Source organism: Balaenoptera borealis (genome assembly GCF_965194805.1).
Source record: "Balaenoptera borealis genome assembly, chromosome: 9".
In the NCBI taxonomy this organism is placed as follows: Eukaryota; Metazoa; Chordata; class Mammalia; order Artiodactyla; family Balaenopteridae; genus Balaenoptera; species Balaenoptera borealis.
In genome coordinates this window covers 107,726,895-107,754,040 of record NC_138873.1, presented here as the reverse complement: position 1 = coordinate 107,754,040, position 27,146 = coordinate 107,726,895, and the positions used below count along the sequence as shown (strand labels likewise).

The following is a 27,146-nucleotide window of genomic DNA, read 5'->3' as shown; positions in this document are numbered from 1 at the left end:
ATCCCTAAACAACTCAAGTCTGAACTCCATCACTGATCTGGATGGATTTGGCGCAGGTTAGTGTCTCATGAAGGATGACTTCTTTCCTTCACTGCTGCCAACAAACCTCACCAGGACCTGGAGAAACACTGTGATTATAGACCTACAGTCCTTGGGGACAATTGCTGCCCAATCACGCTCCACTGTGTCCATTTTTTGTATTTTCTGAGCATTGACATCCATATCAAAATCATCCCCTTTGAGTAACCTTAACCGCACCTTAGTACAGAGACAAAAGAACCCCTCGTTCATCTTCAACATTTTCTTTCTAAACCAAAGTCTGTTAAGTATGAGGAATGGGGTTATGCTGTGTGTAGAAGCATGAGTTAAGGAACAGGTTTAAGAAATACCATCACAATTACATTTTACAGGTACGCTGCCCACCCTCTTATCTACACCTATGATTTCATCATAGCCTCTCTTGAACCCACTGTCCCTGGCTCTTGGCACCTCTGGTTGCATTTTCCCTTGCATCACCCCATCTGTTTTAATATGTCACTTTCAGAGTCCAAGGAGCCCCCTTGAACTTTGCCTTAGCATTTCTCTTTAGCGTTGACTCCCAAATGATTGTCTTTAGAGGAGACCAGCTTTAACCTGAAGATCAAGTTATTAAAAGAAAAGATCCTATTTGTTAACATGGAAAATACTCTTCTAAGTATCATTCTTCTCTCTTGCAGAATGATCTTTCTCACCTCTCTCCGAAGAATGCAATGGACCATGACGATCACAAAGCCTTGCAATGAATCAAACACGGCAAAAAGTATTTGAAACAAGATGGAGCGTTTGTCTGTCATGGCCAGAACTGCAGACATCCACGTCAGAGCCAGAAGGGGCAACACCACACAGGAGCTCCAAAGAGACGCCCTGTTGGAACACAGAGGAAGCGACATTACGTAGCTGCACGTACGTATGCCCCAGGCGATAACCATACCCCAGTTCAACAAAGCATTCTTGTAGGTGGCACCAAGACATTAACTTGGAAACCACAAAGCAGATAACATTCGATAGTTTTATTTAGTTTTTGATAAACAATCCCACAATAGTTACAAAAGCCGTTGCAAACTATAAATATTTAAGTATGCTCTTAGCTCTAATATTAGCAAACACGATTTTTTTTTTTTTCCATCGTAGCATTTTCTCACATGCACGGTAAAAGATTTGTCACAAGAAGATGTAAATGATTGGGACTAACATGGCGTTACTGGCGGTGGTGGCTGACAAAGCTGTTGTTGAAACTACTCCACACTTGGCACATTTGAGCGTCAAACCGCTATGAGGCTCACTCATCTGACTGCAAACAAACAGAACACCCACAAAAAGAACAAAATATTGAATTGTCACCAAAAAAAAGTTGCCACTGCAAGTTAGCTTTTAAATACGATTTCATGCAGAAAAGTATATTTATCAAAGAAGAACGCTCTCGGTCGTGTTAAAGATGCATTTACACTACACATTATTTTTGTAACATTCACCGCTTAATAATATGGGCCTTTGTTACATGCAAAGCATATTTCCATCATTTACACCATAAATGGCCCTTGTGTCTACAGATCAAAGTTGCCCAATACACTGAGTTAAACAAAAGCATGTGTTTGTGTGGACATACAGTGAAAACCCTTTATTCAGACCCTTGATAATCAAACAGGTAAGGATTCCTAGCTTCAAAGATTTTCAATGTCACTTACAGAAAACACATAATATCAATTAAACCCTTCTGAAATGTACACATGTATCTCAGAAGTCCAATATAGGGAGCTATGTATTTTAGGCTTTTAGTCATTTGTGGAAGATGTAGCTTTTATCTCAACATATTCATATTTGGAAATTTCTTATAGCATCAATGTACTGTCTATATTTTAGGATGATCTGAATATAGGGGCTGATGAAATTTGATGAAATATTAGTTGCTAATAAAAAGAGTGATAGTTTTCTGCTTTAATAAAACACATTTAACATAGTCACCAAGTTCAAAATATTCTTTCTGCACATTTTGTCATAGACTCCAACCTAATAGCTTTTATTTATTTATTTATTTATTTTCAACCTAATAGCTTTTAAATGATCTATTCAAGTCTAGAGGATATTGCAGGTAAATTCAGATTCAATCTACTATCTCATAGAAGCAAAGTCACACTATGTAGAAAAACTTGACACATTTTTCTTTAGAAAAAATTCCTTTGAAAATGACTGGTTTTTAGAAACCTATCATTTTAGGAAAAAACAAAAAAGAATTACTTGAATCAATTTCAAAACACTTTGAAATAATTTTCTGTGGTCTCTTGTCCATTCCCATGTGATGTTTATGCCTAAAATATAGGTTTGCCCAGTAGGTTTTTTATAAAAATAATATTGTGGTGGGCCTGTATTACCATGTGTAAAATAAAAATGGCAGAACAGAGAAAGTCATAAGGGGCTCCTAATTCAGAAAGTCTGGTTTCTTTCAAAGAGGTGCCTTCACTGGTGAATTGCACTTGGATGAGATGATAAATCTGGAAGCTATTAAGTAAATTGATCCATAGATCCCGTGAGAAAAATCAAAGCTCTCAGAGTTAGATATGGGGGTGGAGAATGATCCTAAACCGTTCATTTTACTGTTTCAACCCAGGGCATATGTACTAGCCACAGGTGTCCAGACTTTTCCAAATAAGAAGTAATAATAGTCTACCCAGTTTGGTTCATGAATGCCCCAATGGCCGATGTGTGTGAAACTGCTCCCAGGAGAAGGCCTAGACCAGTCGGCTCCACAATATATACTTTAAAATGGTAGATGAGAAAGTTCCATTGCAGAAAAAAAAAAAGAGAAAATAAAATATTTTACTTGAGATGTTCTAAATAGACACATGTCATTGTATCTTGTTTTCATTCTTTCCAACTATCATTTTATATGTGTTGATATTTGCAATAAGTTCCCCCTTGGTAAATACACTTTATGTATTAGAAAAAGTTAATCTAGTTTGGGTATTACAAAACTTATCAAACTATTGTACTATTATTCAAATATTCATTCACTCATTCTTTTATAAATCTTTATTGAGCATAAACTATATGCTTGGCAGTTTCTAATAATTGATGATAAAAAGAAGAAAGGAAATAGAAGAAGTAGATAAAATGGGAGGAGGAACATCTTGGTACCATATTTGATTCTAATTAAATAATAATGTTTCAAAAGAAACACTTGTTTTATATATATATATATATATATATATATATAAACAAACTGAAATGGTCAATATTTACAATTAGGGAGATCAATTGTTAAGTTAATCAATTAGCTTCCTGCCCAATATTTCTTTAGATAATTCTGATTATTTGTTCTTCCCTGAAGTCTTTATCACTGGCCCCACTGCTTCTCTGTGAACTAAAAATTAGCTGCAAATACTCATATCTTCTAAAAAAAGATATTCAATCACACTTTGGAATAGAGAGCAAATTTCAACCTTTAAGCTAAAATAAGGTTTGCTATTATAGAAAAAAAAATTTAAGCCTAGAGTCATTAATTTTTTAATAGTGTTTTTCTGCTGCTTTGAACAGTAACAAGCATTCTGTTTTTACAACTTGTATTAACGTCATTTCTATTTCTCCAGGAGTGGCCTTTGTACCAAAAAAAAAAAAAAAAAAAAAAAAACCCCAAAAACTGTTTGACTCAGTTTTTCCATTAAAACAGGTGTAACTTCTAATGATATTTTTAGAAATAAAGGTTTAAAAATTAATAGGTAGATTGAAATGGATAATTTCTAAATTCATAATATGACAATGTTGTCATTTCTCCTAAACCTATGTTATCTCTTACAAAGAGCTCTGTGAATCAAACTGGATGTTACGTATAAAATAATCAAATGAGAAAAAAATTCTGACTGAGTTTACTAAATCCTTAGCATTAAGCTCATTCTGATAATCTCGTCTCTTTTTCTGACTTCAGTGTCATGAATGGTGGAATGATGGATGCTTGATTGACAGAAGTTCAGGGTCCTTTGCAAGCAAGCTGTCCAGCTTGGTTTCTTCATTTCACCCATCATAACAATAGCCACCAACTGCTGAGTGAGTGCTTGCTATTTTCTAGAAATTCTAATGAAAGTTTTATACACATTGTATTTCATAGACTCTATTATGAGGCGAGAGTTATTATCCCCATTTTACAGTTGAGAAGACTGAGCTGCAGAAAGATGAAATAACATGCCCAAAGACACACACAGCTAGGAAACTGAAGAGCTAAATACTGAGTGTGGCTTTCTCTATTTTAAAGCTTTATCCTAACCACTAACCCACTCCATCCCCCAATTAAAAACAATAATTATACAAGTCTGCACCACTAGTGGCAGAACTGAGTTTCTATATCCAGTAACCAATATGAACAATTTATTCTAACATGATTAATCTACGCAAGAAATAACTGAAGTAGCTATTGCTCCAATTCTAACCATACGTCAGACTAATGAGTAATAGTGTGACAGTTTCAAGTGCACATGGTATAGAAAGCTCAGTGTCTGTACAAGTTCAAGTCTGCCTATTTCAAGTTGCTTTAGAGATTCATCTGAAGTGAAGACAGTCTCTAGATAGGAAGTGATTCCCCCTCAGAAAGGAGCCTACAATGATGTTTATATTCATCACTGCAAGTTCTAATGCTTGATATGAATGATATCCAACTTTATACTGAAAGCCATTAAACCTAGTCTTTTACTAGGAAAAAAAAATGTCTGGACTATCTTGTCTTATAAATCATTACATAGATTATAAATACACAAAGGACTTGAAATTCCCACCAGTCAGTGATAAAATACTATGCCTATTAAATAATACATAAATTATTAATGAAATGAGAACAATTAAGGGTTAAGTTTTGAATGAAAGTACAGTCAAACAGAAAGGAGAAAGCTATAAACTTTTTATAAAAAAATGATACAAAGGGAAATTCAAAGGCATTAATATTTCATTCAAGTTTTTACAAATTTATATGAGCTAACAATATAACCTTAAAAAGCTGCTATCAACCTGCTCATGAAATGTTATTAAGTCATTAGATATGGTGATATTACAATGACAGTAAAATTAAAGGAGATGCTTTTCAAAATTTTATAAGTGGTTAAAATGTGCAAGTGACAATTACGAGTAACTCTTTGTAGCAAGTTATAGTGAACATGTCATAAAAATGAATACATATGATAAGAATAGTGTTTCAGCAGTGATTATTTCAAGGGAAGACTTTTTCAGATATATACAATGAATCAAAGAAAATGTAATATTTTGCCCTCCTAAGGTTTGCTTGTCCTGATTCTCTTGTGTCCCATACTGAAATTATGTTCAATCTACCCTCCTGTCCTTTGTGACTAAAACTAGGAGGTCTTTGGAAACCCTCACCCAAGGACAAGCATTTCAAGGCTAGCCTTAATATTTAATCTTCTTATCTTACAAACAGGCAATATGCACAAACAAATCCAGATTTTCTTAATGGTCTTTTAAATTATTTTCAGATTTTGGTCACACCTCTTTAGGAATAGCCCATTGGAAACTTGAATGGCAGAATCTACCATACACACCAGTTTGTCAAGAACAAAATTCAAGGCACAGTCAAATGCAGTCGGTGACCTGGGATTGGAGTGTGGGATGCACTGGTAAAGACCCTTCAAAATCTACCAGTTGCAGCTTACCCGGCTCTGTGTTTCAGCTTTCTATCTAGGATCCCATCTCTTGAAACAAGTTTATTAAATACCAAAATGCCAATCACCATGTTGACCTGTCAAATAGAAACAAAGGTTGGCCTTTCAATGATATTGAAGGGAATCAGGTCCCTGATTTTTCCTGAAAACCCACTTTTATCCATTCACAACCTCGGCAGAATTATATACTCACAATGGTAGTGATAGGAAGCACTTCTCAAATATTTTACAAGTGTGTAAAGGAAAACGGGACACTTTAACAGTGGTGTTAGTGTCTGTCTCTTAAAGGATTCTCATGAGTTGGAAAGGTGTGTGACTTTAATGTTTTAAAGTGCATTAAGCACATTTAATTTCTATGCTTTGCAGCTAACACTGAGGAAATTAACATTCAACTGCCGAACTTTTAAATTGCCATACTATGCCAAGCTGGCGTTCTTCTCTCTGAGTCATCCTTGAAGAAAATAAATTAGTCAATGAGTTTTACCCTATGCCTGGGAATCAAAAGACTTTGTCTCACAGTGTATGGCTAGGGTGAGCCCTGGCATCCAAAGGTGCTAAGGATTTGTCGTTGCTCCCAGCTGGGAGAACAGAACGCCTCAATTCTGCACAGTGTGCAGCTATTTCTCCCATGAGGTGGGGAGCATTTTAATGCACCATGCTTTTCTAGACAAAGGAGACAAAGGAGAAAGGCTATTCAACTCAGCAGCATCCTTTAAGATGTACACTAACACTAATTTTTACAATGTGCTCTACTGAACACTTCTCAGCATTTTCCAAGACTCTCTCATCCACTCAAAAGGTCTTTTGCATACTACAGCTGAAATGAAGTCACACATATTTGTCTTTCTCAAGTCAAACTGTAAAAAGCTGTAGAGATTGCTGTGGTCTATTTTTTTAAAAAAGATTTATTTATTATTTATTTATTTATTTAATTTATTTTTGGCTGCGTCGGGTCTTAGTTGCGGCATGCAGGATCTTACGGGATCTTCCACGAGGCATGCGGGATCTTTCGTTGCCGCGTGCAGGTTTTCTCTCTCTAGTTGTGGCACGCAGGCTCCAGGTTGCATGGGCTCTGTAGTTGTGGCACGCGGGCTCTCTTGTTGAGGCGCGAGAGCTCAGTAGCTGTGGCACACGGGCTTAGTTGCCCCGCGGCATGTGGAATCTTAGCTCCCTGACCAGGGATCGAACCCACGTCCCCTGCATTGTAAGGTGGATTCTTTAGCACTGGACCAACAGGGAAGCCCCACTGTGGTCTATATGTAGCAGCTTTATTCTAAGTGCCCCTGGTTCTCTAACCTACCAGCGCTTCCTGATAAAGGAATCCAGTACAATGCTGGAACCAAGATAGATAATCAAGGAAAAATATTTTCTCCTTTTTGCCTTCCTGTCCCTCACCCTCCATGGTCAAAAGAACCTTGGTGCGATCCCCAATGCAAATGGTGAAGCCTTTACACTGAAACTAGTAGTTCACAAAACTTCTGTTTTAAATGAAGCAGGATGACCAGTTAATAAAAAAAGAAACTTCCACTTCTCCAATATGCTTTGGGCATATGGAACATAAAGCTGAAATCTACTGAATTACTGGTGTAAGGAAGATCCAAAGCACCCATTAGGTAAGAACTTAGGTGTCACTCTTCATAGCTTCCTTACAAGATACCATTTGATCAAGAGAAAGAGTTACTCATCTTTGTACGTCTATTATTTGAACTAAAAAAAAAAAGTGTATTCCATGGGTTCTATTAATCTACAATTTAATCATGAGGGAATTCATCACCACTCCAAAGACCTTTTATCTTTCAATTATACACATACTTTTTGTTTCTTCATTTTACGGTTATAGGTATGTTAACCTAGTAGCCTAGGGAAATAATTCAATTAATTAAATAAGAATTTAATGCAGCAGACAAAAATGTGTGCAATAGTTTCATTTTCCCTATGCTCTTCTAACCCTCATGCCTAGATTTTCTTTTTCTTGTGAATCACAAACAGTTCCTGCTCTCTTATAATTTAGAGGTGGAAGAACAAGCTTTAAAGGAAGAAAAGTCACGCAGAGTTATTAAGAAAGATATCGCTAGCTTCCAATTTATTGAATGAATCGTTCAAGAAACCAAAGGGTAACTTTTCAATTAGAAATCTAATTGTACAGCGAAATGGATCTTTGTACTTAATTCAGATTGTTTCTTTTCTCTCTAACATTTTTCAAAGATTTATTAGGCAAGAAAGATTTGCAATCAATAAATTCAGAGAGAAAGAAAGAAAGGCAGGTAGTGGGAAATTTTCATGTTCCTATAAACAAACATGTAAAGGAATTATTTTCTGATTCAGAAAAGAAAAATTTGTAAACCTTATGCATAACATATGGATATGTTGCCCCCAGAGAACATTGAGAAATGTCTGGAGACATTTTCTGATTGTTAACAACTGAAGGGTATTATTGGTATTTAGTAGGTAGATGCCAAGGGTGATGATAAATACACAGGACAGCCTCACAACAAAGAAATGTCCAGCTCAAAATGTCTGCAGCACGGAGGCTAAGAAACTTTGACCCACGAACATATATTTTCTTGTTGCTATTTAGTATCAGCCACAGTTATTATTAAGAGATCTTAATAACTATGTAGCTCATACAGAGTAGTGTGAAGCTGAAATAATAATGATGAAATTCTATACATTAATGAGGAAGAATTTACCGAAACTTAAACTTTGTCACAAATGTGAAATTCCTGTAAGAGAAATCCCACACCCCCACGTTTGATATTCTTCAGCCTTCAAAATAAGAATATTTTAGCATAATAAAGGACTGAATAGCAGTCAACATTCAAATTTAAGCAACGATTCATTGAACTTTAAAATTTCTACACAATACGGAAGTGTCGCTCTAATAGAAACGGGGTAGCCTTCCTTTGCTAAGAAAACAAACTAAGTTGATTTCGGTGTTTACCAGGACAACAGCAGCTGCGGGTCCCACAAAAGCGTAGAGAAGTCCTCCTTCAAGGGAGAGCCAGCAGCTGAAAATAACATCAGATAAAAACTAACAAAAATTAGTGATAAGGGTTAAACCACTAAAGTGTGATACAAATAACTCGGAATTTTGGCATATTTCAAAGGTTTGTAGTTTCAAAAAAAAAAAGCACAGAAGATGTGGAAAAAAGCTAAAATTAGAGCATTTCGTGAGTAAGAAATACTATATACCTCTCACAGAAAAGACGCTTCGATTATAAGGTCTTACTGTCGGGCAGTTAAAACATTCTAGACAAATTACTCTTGCAGTGAGATTTTTATACTGACTTTCAGTACAAAGGTGATGATTAAGTTTTGTAAAATGCTGCTTTACATCCATTATGGAATTTTTCAAATATACTTTGAAGCAAGAACAGTGTGTTTTTAGAGTCTTATACGTGCCATTTACCTGTTCTTCTTTGAGGCCATTGAGATAGTGGGAGACATTGGTTTAAAAACCATCATTGCAAAGAACAGATAATCTACATTTTGCATGCTTTTTTTTTCTTCTAATTTTACTTTTTCCTAGACTACTAAAAAAATCACTGAAGATAAGCTTTTGAATAAAAAGAAATACAGCTGTGTTTGTTTCAATTACTAGATTCACCAGGAGATGCAGATTTGCATTGATAGAGACATGGTAACCGCTTAGGTAAAAAGACTCATTCTCTCAGAGCAGAGGGCCGTCAAGAGGTCCTCTTGATGCAGCCACGCCCACCATTTCACGCACCTGCCTTTGACCTCTGACCTTTTCCATATTATTTCTCAGTCCCCAGAATCAGCAGACTGCCTCTAAAATGACCAACAATCAACAATTAACAATAACTGTTCTCTCTCTCTTCTAAGAACTTTTCTATATTGGTTGTGGTGGTGGTTACATGACTTACGCATTTGTTAAAACTCACAGAATTATATACACTTAATAAGGTGAATGTTACTATGTAAATCAGTACGTGCATGCGTGTGTGCGTGTGTGTGGATTCAAAGTCTGCATCTAGTTATTGCTCCTTGGCCATAACAGCAGATAGATAAAATTCTACTTTCCCACTTTGAGGTCAACGATTTAACATCTATTTTAAAAACAAAATACCTGGAGAAAAAGCCCTTAGTCTGATAGAACGCTTCAGTTTGGTGTCTCTGAGACTGCCACTCAATTTCTACTGTATTTTTGTGTAAATTCATCTCCAAACTGATACATTCCTCATCGTATTGTATTAATTGTTAATCATACACTCCTTGAAAGTTGGAACTGTTCCATCTATAATCCTACTTCTTTCCATGTCCCCAACATGGTGCCTTTCAAAAAGAGGTATGCTACTGTGAAAAGCAATGGCTTAAAGGTAATGGTGCTGTCCTAGGACTGCTCTACAGCATATGCTACCAGGGAGTTTTTCTGTACTGTAGACTGCATAAGAAAAGCAAGTGCTCTGATGACATGAGTTCTTGCAGTTCTTTGGAGGTTTCTTTTGGGTGACAGGTGAAGTGGTGTCTTTTGGCACACTCTCCAGTTGGATGTACCCACTGGAGGGCTTCATTAGCAACGATTCCTATCTCAAACCTGAGCACAGTTAAACAGGACATCTCCCTTTAAGACGTAGGCCTCTAATAAGATGCACATCTCTTTCCTCATTTCTCTACTGTCTCCTCAACTTGAAAGAGCAGATGAAGTAAAATATGAAAGTGCATCGTTTTACATTTGAAATATTAAATGTAGTCTTGACTTATAAATTCTCTCATAGAATGTTATCAGTATTCCAGCTCTGATTAGGGTGGGCTGATGCCACATCCCTTTTTCTCCCTTCTAATTTCTTCCATAGCCCAGGAATTTTCTAGTGTGGAGTCTATTGAGTCCCTGACCTACAGGTTCCAATATGCATTACCCTAACATAGCAACAAAACTTGAACTAACGTGACATAATTTGGTGGCTACCAGTATATACCATCATCTGTGAATCAGAAGCTCAGATTGGAATCATATTCTAAAATGTAAACATGTCAAGGTTTATCCAGTTCTTTAAAAAAGGTATCTGAGATTGAAAATGCAAAGTAAATATTGAAATATTTTAGAAATTAAGGACACTGGTCTTACAAAGAAATGGGAGACTGAAACAAGAATTCTGAATAGTCCTGCAGCATTTAATGTCTAACTTTTGTGCATTTAAGCCACTTACATCATTCCTCAGTAATGTGACTTATACCACTGTTAATGACTCAGTGATAAAGTGCAAGCCATCAGCAGTGCCAGCCAAGACTAATGAAGCATATTTGATGATTTACTTAATTATAAACAAGATTTATCACCGTGGACGGACTTACTAGTGATCAGTGCCATATCCTTTTGTCCTGGTGAAGCCTACTGATGTAGCCACCACTAATGCTGGTAAACCTGCAAGAAAAGCATTGTCACACTTCACATTCAGCTACAACCACTGTGCACACTGGCTCAAGCAAAGCCAGAACAAACTTGGAGTGCTGAAATCAGAGGAACTACCTTCAGATGAATCACTTCATAAAGTATGTTTCCATTACAAAATTTCTTCCAAGTACAAAAACATGAGTACGACAGCTGGGTTTTTATGTCAGTGCATTTCTCTGATGTTGCTAGGTTACCATCGGTTTTGACATGGGTCTAAAGGAAACTCATAACAGAGATTTAGTATATCTATTGTTTTTTCCCCTAGGGGTTTACACTCTTATAAAGGAAATTTATATTTATAAAATCAGAAAGGCAAAAAATGGATGTTCTGGTGTGATGGAATATCACAGAAATGGAACATTCAGTTGGCCTCATATTGATTCACATCAAGTTGTACTTATAATAAGATAGAAAGAATAAATCACTTAATTCTTTATGATTTACTTATAATAACAAGAATGTAGGAACAGGGTTAAGGGCCCGAGGAATTGATATTTAGGCTTCCTGCTCATCCTCCTTTAACAATCCTGAACAAAGTTCAGGGAATTTATGCCAGTTTTTCTTCATGAAAAAAAAGAAGGTAGGTATCACTCCGGGCAATACTTTGTCCCTCTTGGCATTCAAGTGCCTGCATTCCTGCACCAATTCCGACCTGACATCTTTTAGTTTATGTTTCTATGAATCACGCTTACCTTGCTCAAGTTCAATGGAAACTCCCTGTGTTTGGTGAATGGGGTTCAGTCTAACCTAATGTTTTATCCGGTCATGCCTTTTTTTCAGGAAGTCCATGTTTGTGTTTTCAGGTTGAAAAATCCATCATCTAATCATCTTCCTGTGTCCCCTCCATCCATCTTCTTTCTTCCTAACATTTTTCCTTATTCTCTTCCGGGAATCTTCAAATGACATCACGTTCCTTCACGAGGTTTAAATGATGGGAACTGTAAAGACCACCTCTGAGGGACACATCATGTTTTTTTAAACAAATGCTGGTCTCTCTCTCTCTCTGCATATATATGATATTATATGTATGTGTATATGTATATCTCTCTCTGTATATATATATATATGTGTATATACACATATATATACGTACACACATATATTTGTAAATATATGTATGTCTATAATTATATATATAATGTCTCTTCCTCCCCCTTTCTTGTCCTCCTTCTTCTCCTTCTTTTCTTCCTTTTTCATATAGTTGACTTTTTTGATCGACCAGACCGAGTTTGTTAGAAAAAAATTCTCTTCTGGGTCCTAGCTGAAGAGCTAATAGTCTTCATTCCATACAATTTAGATTAAAAAATTTTCTAAATTATTATGTTGCACTTTGCCATCATGAAACTCATATGCCACTATTCTGCCCACTCCCAGACCTCCTGACAGTCTAGAACCATTGGTTTAGCTTTTTTGTTACCCAGAGTAGTTTAATATTAGCTGTCACCCTGGAGACCAGCTGTGTACCCTTCTCCTCAATATCATCTTTGGTAATGATGTTAAATAAGGTAGTTAAGCTTCCTGAAAATTGCTACTCTTTATACTTCAAGGAAAGTCTTAATTTCCCTGCATACTATAGTTCTTGGACCTAATCAATTCCTGATTCAACTTTAGAAGGTCTTTAACATGAAATCCAGACAAGAATTTTAAGAAACTGTAAGTACATTACATTCTCCAATCTCTTCTTAATGGTTTTCCCATTTCCCTGTGCAGACATGACATCCCCTAGCTGAAAACTGATGGATAATCTTCGTGTTCTTGGTCTTATTTTTTCCAGCATGAATTATTCTGGTATGGTAATATGTCCACTTATTTGTAATTTTTCAGGGTCCCTCTAGCATCCTATTCTCCAGTCTTCTGGTACATTAGGTATTTGTTATATATTTGGTCCAAAATTCCCCAGTTTTTTTAGTGCAGGTCTTTTGAAACTCAAAGGCAAATAAGAAAAAATCCTGTTTTTTTTTTCCCTAAAACTAGTTTCTTAAGTGAATTAAACTAATTAATTAATTATAATTAAACCAATTTATTAATTCCAATTAAACATTAGAATTGGTCCCTTGAAATACATAGGTCCTCCAGATGTCCATTTCATAAGTCAATGTGAGAGAAACTTTTCCTAATGAAGAATTAATTCATCCTCAGCCCGTCAGCAATTCTGTGTTTCCTTTGAGGACCCCACAGACTAGCCATGAGGTTTCATTCACAGTTTGAACAGCTTTCTCCTGTGATGCGAATAGCTCTATTGAAATGGACTCCTCAGAGTTTTCTTGTGGGGAATACAGTACATGGTTAGTGTACATGACTAGAACGTCATGCTTTGAGCCCTGAACATCTTTAGACATTTTGTGTATCCAGAACCTATTAGTAGAGAACACTTTGATGTCCTGCCTGTAGATACCTCAGGTCTCATTTCCTACCACGTGGGCACTATTGATTATCAACCGACCAGCTACGTGATCATCTAATATTCATTCCTTTCTAAAGTTCCAAACACTCAAATAATGTTCAAATATGACCAGCTTCCTATATTTCCACTTCCACATATCAAATTAGACAAAGTAGCCTGGGGATAATCACACTCTCCAGCTTCATTCATTACAGAAGTGTTCAAGGTCATTTTAACAAGAGCACAAAAGAGAATATTAATATGCTTACCCCATCCAAGGCACAAAAAGCGTTTCCTTATAAGCCGCGTCCTAATTTTTCCAGTTACAGCCATATATGATTGCCACGCCTCAGTCAAAACCCAACAGAATGAAGCCAGGAAGAAAAAGTGCAAAAATGCAGTGGTGGTTGTACAGATGCTCTGTGGAAACAGAAAAGACTCACACTTAATATGCAGGCATCACGTGTCCTTCAGAAGGTTGTTAATCTCCAACTCATTGCTTTTACTTCAAATATCTACCTCTGCTTTCTGACAGAGTAATTATTTACAGAAATTAGAAAACCTGGAGTCTTTATGCTGTGCATTATCTATGATAGAAAAAAATGTCCTAATTCCACTTGTGTGTTCAATTTTTTATGAGGTGAAGCCTGAATGTAAATTTAAACTCAAGGGAGATTTAAATTACTACTTTACTTGAATTTTTTTCTTGAAACATAATTATGGGAATGATCCTTTCTTTGGGTTAATTTAAGTTACAGACATCTTGCATAATTCTTTTTGGTACATTCTTTATCCTTCCTTTTTAACCAATAATGCTTTGTTGTATTATCTGTTGATGTTAAGATTATATCGCCACAGCCTTTCAAAAGAAAAAAATTACTATGCTTTTTTATACAAGTGTGATATTCAAGGTGTAAGAGCAAAGTACAAAATGAGGTCTGGCTAATAGCCTAGAAAAAAATAGCATATGTATTTCAAAGTACTTAATACATTGCTCTGTGTTATTACACTATAATGTATATCCTAATCAAATCATTTTGAAAAGCTAACCAAGTCACTGGCAGTACACAGCCATGATTTCAGAGATCTTTTTCTTTGTGCAACTTAATCACTTAAATGTGCCACCATTAGTTACTTGTGACTCGTCTGCAAAGATGAGCAGCTTCATTTTGGTAAAGGCTGCTACTTACTTCACTACTGGTATAATTTCTTCGTGTAAATCTTGTTAAAATGCCAGTCCTTATAAACCAGTCCCAGTAACCAAACTAATTTCTTCTTTTCTCAGTTTCAGTCTTGCTGTTTCCAAAAATTGAAAAAAAGCAAAACTTATAGAGCTACAAAAAAAATCACTAAAAACTCATAACAAAGAAATAAAACTACAATCCCCATCCTCCCATCTCCAATCCGATCTACCATAGCAGAATATCTTTAAAAAAATTTAACCCAAAATTTTCAAATTATTTGTTTATTCTTTGGAAATTCACCAGATGTTAATTTAGCTTTTCAGTTCTTTTAATCATATATAAAAAAAAAAACTTTACCATGTTTATCTCACCAGGTTGTTTTAATGAGGAGGGATAATGTACAGATGCTGAGTAGGACTGTTTTAGGCAGATGGCAACTGCTTAACCGATTATGAGTATAATCATCATTATTTTAAGTAGTACTAAAAATACTATTACCATTTTTCAGCACGGGATTCCTTATTTCATGTGGTACTTAAATCTACTTGGTACTTAAGTTTATTCTTACAAAATTGATAGGAGTTTGGGACTGACATGTACACACTGTTGTATTAAAAATGGATAACCAACAAGGACCTACTGTATAGCACAGGGAACTCTGGTCAATATTATGTAACAACCCAAATGGGAAAATAATTTTAAAAAGAATAGATAGATGTATATGTATAACTGAATCACTTTGCTGTATACTTGAAACAATCACAACATTGTTAATCAACTCTAATATAAAATAAAAAGTAAAAAAAAAAGCAATCCATAAAGAAATTGATAACTTTCAGTCTGAGAAAGTCATGGCTTTCCAGCACCTTCTTCCTCATCCCTTTACTCCTGTTTCAGCCATAATGTAGGAGCTTTAACCAACTGTGATTCCTCCTGTACTTGAGACACAGACTTTTTTCCATATTGAAGTTTAAACATCTGCAGGCTGATTACTTTGCTCCTTCTTGATCTGTGGTCCCTGATTCCGATTTGAATTTCAAAGATAACCCTTCTATTCAATTCCTGGACTAGTTACACTTTCTAATTCACCTGTCATTTCCTTCCAACTGGTTGTCTCCTCTCAGTTGTATGTGTTTATTGATTTATAAACTATCAGTACAGGGTTATATGAAACAATGCAAAATGTTGAAATGTTTAAATGATAAGTGCTAGAGGCACTGAAATTTTGTAAGAAGTAATAAAATGCTCAAGGTCTCACTACAGTGACTTAATTTGCTCTCGCTATATTATGCTTGTTACTTTGGGATTTCTGAGACTCCCTTTAATTCTAATGTAAATTGAAATACACATAATACAAATAATTTGGGGTCAGTAACCCCAAAATTCTCGGGAATTGTCACGAGAATTCATGTCTCTCGGGACAATAATATGGCCACAATATGTGTGGGGAAATATACAGTAACGAGAGAATTAAGACCCATTTCTATGGGTGGTGGCATTCTACTATGATCAGATGAAATTCATATACTACTAGAAAGTGCTCCAAGTATGGAATTAAGCTGTCTCAATGTAAGAAAGGTATATCTGTGGACTAAAGAGGTCTAAAGTTATGAAACTAATCTTGTACAAAGGGTACAGCAAAATCCTATGATGCTGAGAGAGAGGGAGCTACCTTTTGCTTCATTATCATGTGAAGGATCGGTATACTCAGATATGCATTTCATGAAACACACACTGATTTTTCTACTGATGTGTTATATTTGCTAAGCTGTCTTTCAAAGTACAACTTTTATAAATAGCAATTTTCAAATAAAGTCTGTTATTTTCACATTTGTCCCATCAGTTTCCAGAAGGTGGCCACTCTAAGTCTGAGGCTCAGGATTCTCTGATTCTTCTTCCACAGAACCTAAATCCCACATCTGTAAGCCACAGAGATCACCCATCCTTGGATCCCCACAGGACTGGGGACTTTTCCACTTATAAACTCAAAACTCTGATTTTCCTTTTCTGTCAACGTTCACGTCTTGTCACTTGCTCAATTCTTCCTGCCACTGGACCCTCTGTGATGACCTCCACACTCTCACACCCTGTCTTTATTCAGCCTGTGTGTGTCTGCTCTCAACTCCACCATAGCTGGGTCTTCACAGCTTTTGCCACTACAAGCACAAGACTCACTAGCTCCCCAAGCTCGTCATCCACTTCTTCGGCTCGTCCTTCCCTGTCAGACCACAATTTGGTCCTGCTTGTGTATGAAGAGTGTTGTTGACAAATATTACAAAACTTGGAAAGGTATTTAACTTGGCAAACTGAGGACAGTTTATACCTGTAACCTTCACGTACACTCTTTATCACAAATCCATAGGGACAACAGAAAATGTTGCATAAAATAACTGGAAAGAAAAGATATGTAAACTGTGGTAGACTAGGTACTGTGAGAAATGCCTGAAAAACAGAAAGTCGACGAGGGAGGAATGAAGAATACCAAGACCAAAGCTACCCATTAGGAGCAGAGATTAAGACATGGAAATTAGGAGATTTAAGATATATGGATGATACAGAGGTTCCTACATCTGTTTAAAAGTATTTTTGGAATAAAAAAAAGAGAGAAAATTTGGGGAGGAGGAAGCCTTTAAAGAAATATTATGGGGAAATTTCTCAGAACATTAAAGATCCACTAGCTGAAAGACAGATACACACACACACACACCCCAATATGTACTGTGATGAAATCTGTGAATATCAAGAATAAAGAGAAAATCTTAAAAGCTGTCAGAATCGAAAGAAAGATTACTTACAAAGGAATAAGAATCACATTGACATCAGATTCCTTGTGAGCAACCCAGGATATAAGAAGACAATAGGCTATCTTCAACATTCTAAGGGAAAATAACTTTGCAGAATTCTACACCCAGCAAAACTGTTATTCAAGTAGAGGCAGAAATAAAGACATTTTTAGAATGGAAATGAACTTTGAAATTTATTACCTTAAGATTCTCTCTGAAAGAATTGCTAGACAATAAAAACCAATAATAATAAAAAATCCAGAAGAAGGGAATGAGACAAAAGAAGTCTCATGAATATCAATATTAAAATATGTTAAATCTAAATAAATGCTTATTAAAAATTAAAAATACATATTCATTATATAGCCACTTGGATATATAATTCAAAATAATATCAATGAGGGCTAAAAGGTGAGAGATAAAAGTTGCAAGGGAGCAGGGGAATTTAAAAGTATGTTGAAGCCTCTTTTTTTGTCTGCAGGAATATTTCAGATACTGATCAACTCTAGATGTTAGAAAAACATGTTTGAACATTTATGTTAACAATGTTAAGGTAACCAAAAAAAGGTGGAAACAAATAATATATTTTTAAAATAGTAGAAAAATTGAACTAAGAAAAATCTATCAGTCCAATTAAAGGTAGGCAAAAGTACAACTAGAAAATATAATACATAGAAAAATTAAATGAGAATAAGAATAATTCCAAACTACAGGAATTACAATAAATGGGAATGCTTTAGATTCACTAGTTAAAAGTTAAGAACTTTTATCCTGGATAAAAAAAAAAAAAATCCAGTAATGAATTTATAAGAGACCTCAAACACAATGACACAGGAAGACTGAGGATAAAGAGATGAAAGAGCTATATTAAGCAAATGCTAATAAGCAAAAATCAGATGTCACAATGTTAATATTGAAAAGAGCATTAAAAGAGATGAAGGACTTTTCATACTGATAAAAGGAGGAGGACATAAAGAAGTTTCCAAAGTAACACATTTCTATGAAACTCATCACAAGTTTCCAAAGTATATGAAACAAAACCTGAGAAAACTACAAGGACAAACTGTCAAACTAAGTTTACAATAAAAGACAACCTATAGCTCTCAGAAAGTCACAGAAAAGTGGAGGAAAATAGTAATATGGAATACTATAACAATCAGTAAAAGTGATTAATCATCTTTCTTTGCAATATTATACATAAGAAACAACATGTGCAGTTCTTTAAAATACAAATAGAATATTTACAGCAGTAACTAGTCCTAGGACAGAAAATAGAATAAAATAAACTTAAGTAATTTGATAACATACAGGACATTTTCACAAACTACAATGTAATGAATTTAGAAATCAAAATTAAAATTCTGTACCTCTTGGGGGGAAAACTTTTAAATAATTAATGAATTAAAGAGAAATTAAAATCCAAATTATAAACTATTTAGAACTGAAAAACAGTATCAAAACTTGTGCAATTTTGCTATGACAGTACTCAGGATAGTTAAAGCCTTAGATAGAAAACAAGAGGAAATGAAAATAAATGGGCCACTTAAAGAAATCAGAAGAAGGAGTTTTATAAAGACAAAAGCAGAAATTACAAATGAAAAAATTTTAGAACAGTCAAATTGATTTATAAAACCCAAGCTGATTCAAGAGGCTAATAAAAGAGCTACACCTTTGGCTATTGTGATTTTTTAAAGGGTGGAGGAGAAAGAAAAATAAATAACATTAGGAATAAAAAAAGTTATTAAAAGTATAATAAAAGAATAGCAGGTATTATATATATATAAAATTGAAAATCTACATAAGATGGACATTCTTCAAGAAAAACATAAATGATCAAAATTGGCCTGAGAGATAGAATTTAATCTTAGCTAAAATGGAAAGGTAGTAAAAGGTAATAAAAGAAATCTTCAAAACAGAAGTGACAGAAGTTTCAGAAAAATTTACCGTCAAATTCTAACAAACTTAATGTACTATAAGTCCCATTTTATAAAATATTTTCAGGCCAAAGAAAAAGATTAGAAGCATCTGATTCATTTTACAAGGCTAGAATAACATTGACATCAAAATGAACATGAAAACTATGAGCCACTTTCACTTATCTACATAAATGTGAAAGTATTAAATTAAAGATCAAATCCAGAAATACAGAAAAAAAGATAATAAATCACTATCAAATAAGTGTGCCCACTAACGCAGGATGATTTCAACATTTAAAGTGACTTCAATATAATTTATTATATTAACAGATTAAAGAAACCATGTGATCATATCAATAAATGTGAAAGAATTTGATAAAATTCAAAATCCAATGATCATTTAAGGTATCTTCATTACATATTACAAATAGAGGAGAACATTCTTACTTAATAAGGGTGATCTCTCCAAACTTATGATTGAAAATCATATCTAATAGTGAAATATTAGAAGCATTCCCATCATGAATAAAAGCATGCCCACCGTCACCTCTACTATTCTAAATTGTATAGGAGGTCCTCACCAAAACAATACAAGAAAAAGCAATAGGAAAGGAAGAGACAATATTTTCATCATTGCAGAAATATATCTCCTTACTAGAAAACCCAAAAGGATCAATTTTTTAAACAATTGGAAATAATGAGAAGAATCAAAAAAGTGGCTGGAAATAAGATCAACATACAAATATTATATTTCCTGTACACTGATATCAATATACAAAACTGACTTCCTTATATACCAACAATATCCATTGGAAGATGTAATACAAAATTTCTAATTAATCATGACAGATTTGTCTCTCTTCTCCCTCCCAAACCATGTTAAAATGGCCAAAGTTTTAAACAGGAAAAAAAGAGAATAAGCAGTAGACAAGAGTGAACTCAAGGCATTGACAAATTCAGAAGATGCTGAGGGAAGGAGGTGTAACTGACTTAGAGTGGCAGAGAAAGTTACAGCCTAAGTGCTTGTAGGATGAGGGGTTGGTGGAAGAAATACTGACTGTAATGGAGCAAATTCACTCTGCAGACCTTCAGAGGGTTTAACACGTGGAAACAGTAGGGGCCAGAATTGGAAGGAAGACCCAGGTTTGCATGGGACTGAAAAAGAGCCAGGTTGGTTGAAAACTCTACATACAGAGTAGCTGAAACTATTTCTTCCCAGCTCAATGCAGCCTAGCACTGTCACAGGGAGGTTTAGTCTTTGGAAAATTCAGTGGGTTGGGTTCTGAACTCAGACACCAGTCTCGTGGTTAAGTGTACAAGGCAGATGCAAATGTATGTATTAAACCATAGGGCCCTCCCTCTCTTTCCCCCTCACTTCTACTCCCCAAATGCCAGCAGGTCAGAGGTTAAAATTCTCCCCCAAAGGGGAAAAATCTTCATACACTGGCTCATCCTTGATTAACATATAGATTACCTTTCAATAAGTTCATCTACCCTAGTAGAGAGCTTCAAGTCACTTTTTAGGGCCTTACTTTTTTATATGGTTACACAGCCAAAGATAATTAGATAATTGAAAAAATCTTCCAACGTGGAAGAACGAAAAAAAGCCAAGTGAAGAAAAAAAAAAGTGAGGCGGGAGGAGAGATAATAGAGGTAACAGAAAAATTAAAACTTCTAAAACAGATTAAGTCCTTCAGAAATTGAGAAAAGACATTGCACCTATAAAACAAAATCACTAGGGAAAGATTATCAGATGAAAGAAAAGGTCCTATTCACAATAACAACCAAAATTATAAAACACCTCAAATACATTTAACAAAAATGCGCAGGAGTTTCATGTAGAAAATTCTAACATTTAATTAAAGTACACAAAACAAGACATGAGTAGATGGGAAATATATTATGTACATGAATTGGGAGGCTCAGTGTCATGTAAGTGTCAATATTCTCCAAATTGATGAATATATTCAATGCAATTCTCATCAAAATTTTTTTTTTTTTTAAGTTTGACAGGCCAATTCTAAGTCATGGAGCAAACCAAATACAAAGAATCCTCCAGGAAGTCTCAAAAGAAGAATAAAGCAGGATAGAGGTTTTCCTAATGGCATAAAAGAGAATAACATGTAGTCAGAGGATCACCATCCCCATTTGGCACATGAGGGTTTGGAGACACTAAGTAACTTGGCCCATGTTTCATGGTTACTGAATGAGGAGGAGCAATTAAGACATTGTCTCTGACCCCAGAGCTTGTGCACTTCCTTAACTACGTAACTACACTACATTTTGACAATGTTTTTTTGCTCATTAATAGCCTAAGCCTCACAATCTTTTTCATCTTTTTCAGGCCCCAACTTCCCCCCTTACTCTTATATCAGATGAGCTTGCCTTCAACATTACTGATGAGGTATGGACCATCAAAAGTATTGTTAATCTCATATTCCCTGGAACGCTTAGCTTCATCTACCTCTGTCTCCTTTCCAGAGCAGACCCTCACCCTTCCAGGAGCTGGTGTAATAAAGCTAAGAGGCAGGTTCACACACTGCTTCATCTGCTGTAAAAATGAGGATGCTGACAGCACCTACTTTGTAGGACTTTTGTAAAGGTTAAATGGCATGATCTATGTAAAGAGCTTGATACATAGTAACTACTCCGGACCCTACATTTGGTCAGCTCTATACTCTCCCCATTTAGTTAGCTCCTATATGTTTATATACATAATCTCCTAGCCTACAAATCTGTTAAAATATCTATCCTCAACCATCAAACCAACTAATCAACCTCCTTTTTATTGCCTTTTTTTCGTTTCTCATCCAGTTGCTTTCTCTCTTTCCAATTGTCAAAATTCTTGAAAGGTTAAGCTGTTCATCCACTGCGTTACTACCAGCTCACATATTTTCTTCTTGCCATAAAGCATCTCCCATGAATTGCCCTCCCACAAGAATAACCCATGACTTCCTAATTTCCAGAGCTCATGAATGGAATTTTTTTAGTTGCCGCACAAACTTTGGACCTCAACATTCTCACGCATCATGAGATCTTTACTATGTGATCTTTAAAGGCTTCCCTAGCTCTAAAATTCTACAATATCATGAATACTCTCTAATTAAAGACCTCATCAGGATATTCACTTCTTCTTGAATTAATTTAATTTTTAATTAATTAATTTTGGAAATTTATGTTTTCCCAGGAAATTATCCTTTTCATTTATATTTTCCAATGTCTTAGTATCTGGTTGTATACTATAATGTTCTCATAAGTTTTAAGAAATACCATTTGTTCATTTCTAAGATTGCTTATCTATATTTCTTACTTCTTATTAGGTTTATCAAAGATGTCTATTTTACTAGTTTATTTCAAACCTTAATGATTCTTTAATTCCAACTTGAAAAATATTTTACATTATTACGGTGAAGAATTTTTCAAAGTGTGAAATATAATTATTTACTCTTTTCATTTGGCAGATTTTCAAGAATTCTAAGAATAAAACACAGTGTTTACCTTATTACCAACATTCAAATAAATCAGAGAGAAGGGTGTTAACATTTAAAAATAAGTAATCTTAGATAACTATTTTGTAAATATTTCAAAAAAGCAAAAGAGAAAATGCTTTTGATGAGAGATACATGATATAATAAAACCTCCATGGAACATATAGAATGCAGAGAAACCTGATTTTGTTAAAAATATGAAAAACAGAATATTGAGATGAAGCAGGAAAATATTTATAAACTATAAAACAGTATCCATATACTTTAATTTCAGCATTTACAGAGAAATCAAGAATTATTGCAGTTATCACAACATTTTAACAATCTTAGACAAACTGAAATAATTCCTTAATATGAACGAATTCTTATTTGAATTATTTTAATACTTTCCTGTATTCACATACTGATTTGTCCATAATAAATGAATTATAAATGTGTATCCCTTGCTATTCACATGGAATAAAACATGTATTCAATACAAGGCACATACAGCATAATTTTGGGATGCATCCATAACTCTTTACATATGAATGTTGCTATGGGAAAAAATTATGGCTCACCACCATTGTGATTTTCAAAGACAGTCCTTTAAAGGCTGCACTAATAATTTCCTATTTGTAATATTCAGAAAACGGTAGTTCTTACAGACTAAAAATGAATTGTTGTGAGGGTGAAATAAGATAATGGATAAAAAAGGCTTCACACAAAGGTAGTACATAACTTCACATACAGTAAGTGCACAATAAATGATAGATGTTAATAATAGATCATAATTAAAAGCTTAATCAAATACATGAATTATTTTCATTTGGCAAAACAAACTTATTTAAAGATATTTTACTACATTTTAAAAGATGAGGAGAAAACTAAGTTGTCAAGCACATCCTCTGTCTTAAACACTAATTTCACAGCAATGTTACAAGGTCAATATTTATAAATGAGGAAATGAAACTCAGTGAAGTCGTGTCTGAAGTTGTACAGGTAGCAAATGAAGAAACATATGCTCCTTTCACTACAATATGCTGTCTGTGCCGTGAAGGACCCGATTTTGGTAATACTCATATTTATGTGGTTATACTATATCTTTTCAAGCCACCAAAAATTCTTTTTGAAATAAAAGTGTATAGCTTTTAAATAAATAGATGTTATTATAAACAAACAAAAAGGATATTAAATGATTTGTCCTTATTGTCCAAATCATCACCAAATAAAACAGAAAAATGCACCATTTAAAAGTATAGCTTTACAACAAATAATAAATGTTGGTGAGGATGTGGAGAAAAGGGAACCCTAGTACACTGTTGGTGGGAATGTAAATTGGTGCAGCCTCTATGGAAAACAGTATGAAGTTCTCTTAAAAAACTAAAAATAGAGTTGCCATATGATCCAGCAATTCCACTCCTCGGTATATATCCAAACAAAATGAAAACACTAGTTCTAAAAGATACATGCACCCCAATGTTCATAGCAGCATTATCTACAATAGCCAAGATATGGAAGCAACCTAAGTGTCAATCAGCAGATGAATGGATAAATCTACTCAGCCATAAAAAAGAATGAAATTTGCCATTTGCTACAACATGGATGAACCTGAAAGGTATTATGCTTAGTGAAATAAATCAGACAAAGACCAATGCTGTATGTTAACATTTATATGTGGAATCTAAAAAATAAAATAAATGAATGAGTAAAACAAAACAGAAACAGACTCACAGATATAGAGAACCATCTAGTGATTGCCATTGGGGAGAGAGATGGGGGAGGGGCAAGATAGGGGCTGGAGGTTGAGGTACAAACTATTATGTATAAAATAGGTAAGCTACAAGGATATATTTATACAGCACTGGGAATATAGTCAATATTTTTTAAAATGGAGTATAATCTACAAAAATATTGAATCACTATGTTGTACACCTGAAACTAATATAATATTGTAAATTAACTATCTTTAATTAAAAAAAGAAAAAAAATTGTTGAGACAGTAGGTTTCATGTTAAGTGTTCTGTTAAAAACAAAAACAACAACAAACAAGAAAGGGACACAGGGCAACTTTGGAAAGTGTTGGAGGTATCTACTACCTTGATTGTGGTGATGGTATAGTGAGTGTTTGTGTATGTTTAAACTCATCAAATTGCACACATTAAGTATGTGCAGTTCTTTGTATATAAATTATACCTTAATAAAGCTGTTTTTAAAAAAGTACAGCTCTGGTTATATAGATTCCACCAACACATATGCAAATGCCAAATGGAATGAATCATTAAAACCAGTTAGTGTTGTGGCTTTAAGCATCATCATTTCACAAAATTAAATGAAAACTTTATGGTATTAAGGATTCAATCAGAATCTTTCTGTTAATGTCACTTCTTCAGCCTCCCTCATTCCATAGCTGCTGTGACATGCTACATCAACAGCAATGTCATTTGCAGAAAACTGACAAACATCTCTCATAGACCCAGATACTTAGCTTGTGCATTGTTCCCCTTGGATGTAAAGGAAAATATCAAGAGAAGAGATGTAATGGACTTTAGTTCTCTCTTGAAAACTCTTGGCTCATCATTAAAAGTTCTAATACTCGCTTAAAATCAGTGGCACAAAACTTTGATGAGGAAATGTTATTATATTATTATCTCTCTGATTCATCTTTTTTGAAAAAAATTGAACAATACAAGACATTTCTAAATAGTCATGTACAATATGAAATAGTTAATGAGTAAAGGAACAATATCAATGGTTGGTAAATATGAATACCTCAAACAGTAATAACTCTTATTTGCTAGATTTTTATAATTTCATATTAAAATAAAGCAGCACTATTAAAAAGAAAATAAATGCTAGATAGATGTCAATAGAGATAAAAATCTGTTCCACAGATGTCAAAAATATGTATCTTGCAAAAACATGTTCCTAATTTGCAGACCTTGGAAAGTTTGTCACATATAATGGGGAAATCTGGTTCTTTGAAATATGTCCTTTGGGAATCCAAACATTTGTACATCACACACAGCAGATGCTTCATTATATACTGTTATCTCCAGACTTAGGAAATAACAATTTTATTCAAAATGAAATTAAATTAAGCCACTGCTAAATAAGGCCAAGAGTTCATCTAAAGCTTCACTAATAACTTGGAATCTTTGAAATGTGTTATAAGCTCTAAGATACTTCTAAAAACTGACTTACATTGTGATCTGTATTTGTAGAGGAGATCATTCCTCAGTGAGTGTATATCCTCTGGTTTAAGCCAGCACCATATACAGTCACTCAAAAGGGATAATAGTAACTCTTGTATAAAGTTGCCTTCAACTTGTAACAGCAGAGCAAATAAAATAAAACTCTGTAGCCTTGTTGCTGGGGTTTCTAGGCTTTGAAAATATTTCTTTGATGACTTGGAAGGCAGAGGAAGATAACAAGAAGAAGACATTTTTATATCAAGAAGAAATTTATTTATTTACTGTTTATCAAGTTTAATCAACTGTCCACTTGGTATCACAAGACTATTTCAATGTGGAGTGAAAACAACTTTTGATTTAGAGACCACATGGTGTGAAAAGGTCCTAGGTTTCAGAGGCAGGCTAGTATTTCTCAACTTTGGCTGGACAGGATTATAACCTAGGGAGCTCTAAAAAATACTCACCTATTAGTGTGATCCCCTAAGACTTTGATGCAATCAGTCTGGTGTGTAGCCTGGCCATTTTAGAATTGTCAAGGCTCCACTTATGATTCCAATGTGCATCCAACATAGACAGTCAATAACTCCAGACCTGTGACCTTGCATACAGTATTCAATTTCTCACAGCTTCAATCTTTCATTTGTCAGATGGAAGTGAAAATATCCACTACACAGGGTCACCTTAAAATTACATACAATTGATGTAAAGTGCTTAGCTCTTGGTGGGTTCTAAAAAGGATTAGCAATAATGACTATCCACGCAAATTCTCAACCCATTATAGTAACTTATCTAGTCGTAGTCGGTCCCTGGAAAGAATAACAAAAATGGACCCCTCTGCTATGCATTCATATTTTAATTTATAATGCCAATAGAACTGATATACTTCTTTATAGAACCCCCTATGAAAAGAGAATCAAGTAGCTAACAATGAAAGGTGTGGAAAAAAACAAGCCAAAACAGCGTAATGCAAAGAAGAAGTGACTTGTAGAAATCTCAAAGAACTTCTCCAAAGAACCAGTTTCAACCCTGAGATTGGGTGGTTCCATTTGTGCTCACCTTTCAAATCTCTACTTCCTTATCTCTGAGCCATCCAACCCCAGATATTTCCAG

General features: G+C 34.7%; 1 protein-coding gene across 3 annotated transcripts in view; it reads right to left on the bottom strand.

Annotated features, from left to right (window-relative positions):
* The window catches only part of ADGRB3 (adhesion G protein-coupled receptor B3), a 790,409-nt gene that overhangs the window by 44,637 nt on the left and 718,626 nt on the right, over window positions 1-27,146 (bottom strand). For 2 of the 3 annotated variants that reach the window (XM_082405028.1, XM_082405029.1), the window contains exons 20-25: window positions 13,762-13,912; window positions 11,010-11,079; window positions 8,635-8,701; window positions 5,685-5,770; window positions 1,232-1,330; window positions 732-903 (exon numbers count right to left, since the gene is read on the bottom strand). In XM_082405028.1, the coding sequence (XP_082261154.1) occupies window positions 732-903; window positions 1,232-1,330; window positions 5,685-5,770; window positions 8,635-8,701; window positions 11,010-11,079; window positions 13,762-13,912 (645 nt within the window). The remainder of the gene's footprint in view (window positions 1-731; window positions 904-1,231; window positions 1,331-5,684; window positions 5,771-8,634; window positions 8,702-11,009; window positions 11,080-13,761; window positions 13,913-27,146) is intronic. The other variant, XM_082405030.1, reaches the window with a different exon arrangement.